This window comes from Wolffia australiana, chromosome 1, assembly GCF_029677425.1.
Source record: "Wolffia australiana isolate 7733 chromosome 1, ASM2967742v1".
Taxonomy (NCBI): Eukaryota; Viridiplantae; Streptophyta; class Magnoliopsida; order Alismatales; family Araceae; genus Wolffia; species Wolffia australiana.
In genome coordinates, this window is record NC_135835.1 from 4,068,908 (window position 1) to 4,075,004 (window position 6,097).

General features: G+C 47.4%; 1 protein-coding gene across 1 annotated transcript; it reads right to left on the minus strand.

Annotated features, from left to right (window-relative positions):
* Positions 1-484: 484 nt before the first annotated feature.
* DIN10 (Raffinose synthase family protein) lies at positions 485-5,099 on the minus strand. The gene is made up of 8 exons (XM_078574579.1): positions 4,907-5,099; positions 4,773-4,807; positions 4,503-4,711; positions 3,355-4,416; positions 3,044-3,253; positions 2,640-2,774; positions 1,560-2,166; positions 485-743 (listed from the first exon to the last, which is right to left on the minus strand). Exons 1-7 carry the CDS (start codon positions 5,058-5,060, stop codon positions 1,572-1,574), a joined length of 2,400 nt encoding a protein of 799 aa, XP_078430705.1. The 5' UTR covers positions 5,061-5,099; the 3' UTR covers positions 485-743; positions 1,560-1,571.
* Between the last annotated feature and the right edge of the window lie 998 nt (positions 5,100-6,097).

Sequence of the window (6,097 nt, forward strand, 5' to 3'; positions counted from 1 at the left end):
GATGATTATAATAGCTTGGCTAGGCTCCTACGGCTGAAAGGCTTGATTGTTGCCTTTAACCTATTAAAGGGCTTGCTTATAGTAATTTAAGAAGGATATTATCTTGAAAAATGGTTCCTCCCGAACCTAAAAGCATTCATAAAAAACTTAACTGCAATCAGCTTCATTTCTGAAAGACTACATGTTACACTCCCCCATGGCCAAGACTGGATGGGAGATGATGAGGTATTAGAATTTAGTGATCAGAGAATGCATCGTTAACAAGTGCATCGATTAGCTAAGTCCATGGTTCGATCATAGAAGTATCCTATTTTGCCTAAACAAACTTTCTATACATTTGATGGATAGCATCACAAGGCACAGTAATCATGGGTTAACGAAAAAAAATGATGGCGATATAGTATTTTGATATATGATATATTTTACAACATAAAATGAGAACTTACTATTTTACAAGGCAAAATGAATTACGTTGAAATCAAGGTTAATCGCAGAGAAATACGCATCATTCTCATAGCTCTGATCTTCTTAAGTTATCGAAAGAATAATAAGGGGATTACAATTTTTTTTCTAAAGCCCATGAGAAAATATACCTTCGAGCCTGATCGCCATTTCTCTTTCTTTGAAAGAGTGGCGATCCAAAAATCATCTCGTCGCATAATCTGATCACGCTCAGCACTGTTTCTTCTCGTCGGCGGCCATGGGGCTGAGTCGATCAGCAGCAGCTCGAAGGAAGAGGATAACTGAAAGATCCAAAATTCCGATCAAAACATATTGCATAAAGAGACTTGAATATGAAGACTAAGTGAAACAATAAGTCATATGAAGACTAAGACAGATTAAACTACATCAAACACACATAATGAAATAAGAATATGATGAATGACAAGGTTCCCTACGCAGAATTCCATACAAATGGGACGCCTTAATTGCACGGGATCTAGGGATATTTAAATGTGAAGGCTATAATAAAATATGAACCCAAAATAAGATGACTTATAGATCCGACAGTCCGATCAAAACGTAAAGATCTAAGAAGATTAGAACACGAAGACTAGAGTAAAATATGAACAAAGATAAGAAGACCAAGGAGTACAAAGACGATCCCATAATGCACATAATTTCACGCATTAATGAGTCACTTATAGGGAGGGATACGCAATCCATATGATGTAAGTGAGATAAAATAAGCGCATAAGCTAATATTTCAAACCCACAGCAAAAAAAAAACAGATGTTTATTTTTTTCGCAGAGAGAGGGGAGAAGAAGATTTCCTGAAATCACGGTTAGAGGTCGACGGCAATAATAAAATATATACCCAAAATAAGAAACTTATAGATCCGACAGTCTGATCAAAACATAAAGATCTAGGGAGATTGGAACACGAAGACTAGAGTAAAATAGGGACACAAATAAGAAGACCCGGCAAAACCAAGAAGCACCCATAATGCACATAATTCCATGCATTAATGAATCACTCAAATCTAACATTCCAAATCTACAGCAACAAAAAAACAGCTACTTAATTTTTTTCCAGAGTGAAGCTAGAAGAAGAGTACCTGAAATCACGCTCAGAGGTCGACGACGACGCGGTGGAGCTTCTTCCCGCCGGCAGGCATGGCGGGAAGATCAATCAGCAACAACCCAGAAGAAGAATCGTAAGAGAAATCAACAGCCAGGGAGCCCAAGAAGCAGCGGGTCGGTCTAGAGGCAGAATAAGCGCCAAGCCTACCGCAGCCCTTGATTTCCATGGAGACTCTTTGCAAAGGAACGTCGTAGAGCAAGCCTTGAACAGCCCCGCCAGCGTTGAACATGTCGATAAGGCCCAAAGGCGCGAACTTGAGCTCCGGGGAGAAGACCATGACGGGCGAGACGACGAAGATCTCGTGTTGAAGGATCTTGAGCGAGACGGGGACGGCGGCCCCGCCGGGGAGGACGAATAGACCGCCGCCGTGGCGGTAGACCGCGCAGGTTCCGGTCCAGGCCGGCTCAGGAGCCACGTCACCGATGACGTGGACGTCGCTGGACCGTAGGCTGGTCGTGAGCGCGTCCCCGTTGGTTTCGTGGAAGACGTTCTTCTTCTCGGCGCTGCACCAGGCCGCTCCCTGGCAGTTGTACACGCCTATCACGCCCGTGTGCTTGTTCATGTTCCATATCTTCAGCAAACTGTAGAGCTCTTCAAGTGTCTTAATCCGTAGAGCATTACATATATGTTTGTAATTGCATGTTATGAAGGTATCAGTTGATTATAATGATGGGATTAAGGCATTTCTGACGATACGCGTGGTTGCTAAATGTGTCGAGGATAAGTTTATCTAAACTATAATGATGGGATTAATTAAGTTTATCTAAATTCAAGTGTCTGATATGCCTGTAATTGCATGTTATGAAGCTATTACTTTATTATAATGATGGGATTAAGACATTTCTGACATTAAGCATGGTTACTAATTGTGTCTATCTAAACTATAGTGATGGGATTAATTAAGATAAACTAAAGATGATTAAGTACTTGGGTCATAAAGGATTTTGACTTTTCTCTTGAAAGTCATCCCATCAAGATAGTGGGATCGAGGTATGTGAGATCTTGTTCATCTCGAAGAACAGGAGAAAAAAGGCAGAAGACGCGATGGACTGACCTGATGCCGTCGCGGGTGGGGTCAGAGAAGAGGCAGTCTTTGGTGGGCCGAGCCGGGAGGCGAGCTCTGAGAATGGAGCCGTCGGGCAAGACCAGCTTCCTTAGTAGCTCGAAGTTGTGCTTGCCCGGCGCGTCGCTACCGGAGAGAAATTAGAGCGCCGTTTAGAAAGATAATGATGATGAAGAAGAAGTAACAAGAACTAGAAAAAAAATAGAAGAAGAAGCTATAAAAGAGGTAGACAAACTGGAGGAAGCAAGAGAAAGTTTGAAGAAAAAACCTATGCGACAATTAGTGGCAGAAGAAGAAGCCAGGAGAGACTACAGGAACTAGAAGAAGCTAAAAGAAGAAGAACAGGAAGAAGCTAGAAGAGGCTCCAAGAAGAAGAAGAAGAAGAAGAAGAAAACCTGACGTAAACCGGGCCTCCGCTTATGGCCCGGGCGGAGGCGTGGTACTCGGCAGCGGGGTGGAGAGAATGAAACATGTCCCAGTCAGGAAGCATGAACTCCCCAAGAAAGACGCTGTTGTAGGCCACGGAGGCGATGTGGATGGTGTGAGAAGCCGGGTCCCGCGGGTAAAAGTCGTCCGACGCCCTCACCACAGCCGTCTGCTTCGAACTGCACCCAAAATAAGAAGAAGAAAAACTTAAAACTCGCCAATTTCAACTCCCCACGCGTAATCTGAGCAGCAGGGGGGTGGGTTTTCGGTTTTAACTCACTGGTATATGCTGTCCGAGCTGTGGCTCATGCAAGCGATGATGCCGTTCTCGGGGAAGTTCTTCTTAACGGAGGCGTCAAGGGCTTGGTGGTACAGCCTGTTGAGCTCAACGCGGCCGCCGAGCCCGCTTCCGAGCGTTTCAAGGATGGACTGAACGTCGACCTTCACCCCGTCAACGCCGGAAGCGGCGAGGTAGCCGTGGAGCTCGTCGTAGAACTGATGGGTCTTGGCCGGGTCGGTCATGATGCCCAGCCCCATGACCGTCAACGGGTCCGTCTTCATCCCCGGCTCGTTGCCCACCACGCCTGGCGACACCTCCGGGAACTTCAGCTCCGGGCCGTAGCTCGCCATGGCCGACGCCGCCGGGTGAACCCCGCCCCAGTATCCAGCCATGGCGTGCCAAACGTAAACATGCGAAAGACCGTACCTTTTCTTGGCGATCCCGACGATGGACCGGATCCCCTCTTCTGGGTTCTCCTCGCTCTGGAACTTGGAGTTCTCTTTAATGGCGGATAATCGCATCAGAGAGTCGCCGGAGACGGACTGCCAGCCGTCGTCGATGATGACGAACTTGGGCGGTGCGCCTCCCTCGACCAGGGTCCGGAGCCCGGCCTCGACGCCTTCTTGAGACACGTCCTGGTAGAAGGCGTCCCAGGTGCACCAGCCGAAGAGATCAACGATGGGGGGGAGCTGCTTCTCTTCTCTTAAGAGGAAGGTCTGGAGATGGGTCCGGGCGGCGGCGACGGCGGCGGAGACGGCGGCGAAAGGGTCGGCGTGGCCGCCGCCGACGAAGACCGCGGAGGAGAAGGAGGCCGCGGCGGTGGCCGCGTCGCCGGACTCGACGCAGAGCTCGAGCTCGTCTCTATCCCCTCCCTGGAGGCTCGCTCTGAAGGCGCCCTCGACCAATGGGAGGAAGACGGAGTACTTAGTTTCTCCAAAGGAAGCGCCCTTCACTTCGAGGAGGAGGAACTGCGTCTCCAAAGGAACCTCCCTTCCTCTGTCTCCCATCCTCTGCGACATCCACCAGAGCTTGAACCGGAAGCACGCCATGAATCGAACCCCCCTGCGATCGAATCGAATCGAACGGTCAGCGTTTTCGGAGATCAGCGCCCCGATCAATGAACAATCAGTCTGGCGGAGATCGCTCACCGGAGGACGCCGAGCGAGACGACGTGACGGGACGCGGCATGGGGGAAACGCGGGCCGATGAAGACGCCGTCAACCGGCGCCGCGTCGGAAGCGGACGAGAGATTAACACTGTCCGGCACGCCGGTGAGGACCGTGCTACCACCGACGACGAGCCTGCCGTCATCGGAGATGTGAACGGACTGTGCGATCGTCATCTCAGTACCCGCGGCCTTCGAAGAACCAAGACCGATCAGAAGAACTTCTCAATCAAGAACCAATCGCGGAACCTACCTTGAAAGATCGCACGCGGAATGCAGAGGCAAAACCTGGATTAAGATTCAAAATCAACCAAAATGAAAACCGTCAGGAACAAGATCGACGGAGAAGAACCGCGATCGAAGGCCGGATCTGAAGATTCAACATACCGATCGGGGGAAGACGAAAGGGAGAGGAATTGGTCGAAGAACGGAATCGAAGATGCCGGTTCGAAGCGGAGGAGAAGAGGTTATAAACTGTTGAAGGAGGAGATCGGCCTCGTCGAATCAGACGTGGAGCGGCGCTGGCAGAGGCTGCCGCCATTGGAGGTCTCTCTCTTCTTCTTCTCCTCTCTATCTCTCTCTGTCTCTCTCTTCTGTATTTGAATAGTGTGAGAAAATAGAGGAAGGGGATTGGATAAGAGACGATCCACGTCAGCGGAAAAATCCGTTGGGCTGAGCTGGAAGGCTGCTCCGGCGCGGGCGACGACAACATGTCAGAGGTGGTTGCGTGGACGCTGACGCGGAACTTCCGTAACGGCCACGGTCACGTGAGAACGTCGAAACTCTAACGGTTGCCCGTATCTAGAAGATCGACTATTTAGTACGGATATTATACTCCGTTCTAAGTATATTCGATGTAGCCAACGGAATATTCGGATATATTAGTGCTGTCTTGTCAAATTCATACAATTAATATAGTTGATAGTGTGGAGACACCAAACATATGTAGTGGGTGTCCTTTAGGAAAAGAGTTCACTAAATTGGAACTTATGAAAGCCAAGATTGTACTATACTTATCAATCATATTGATGGTATTGAGTCATGTCAGGGTCGTGTGACTGGCTCGTAAACTATAGACGCTGAAGATACTTTTTAAATTAAAGGTTGTGTTTTTTATTTCCGAGTGAGACAACTCGCAGGCTGCAAGAAATCGGCCAAGATGATTGTGAGGTTAAGATGAGATCGCATGCCCTAGGTACAATATGTCATCGACTCAATGATAAATATATAGTTAAATGGCTTGCCAAGGTGGTTGAGATGTCAATATATAGTGTTTAACTATTTTTGTCACGCAGTAGACATAACTAGAATGATTGAACTTGGTTTGATTGTTAATCGTGTACTAGTCATATGAGAGCATTATGCGGATGGAGAATTATATATATACAATATAACATATGACAATAAATGTTACATGAGGGTTTACATACTCGTTATACCTTCTGAGCAAGAGATGTAACTTGTCACCGCGCAACCTTGCAACTAAACACATTAATTGGGTTAAATATAGTTAGTAATTCATAAAGTTAGAAAATTAGTTTTAACGGACCATTAGAGCTATAAAAAATGTACTAATAC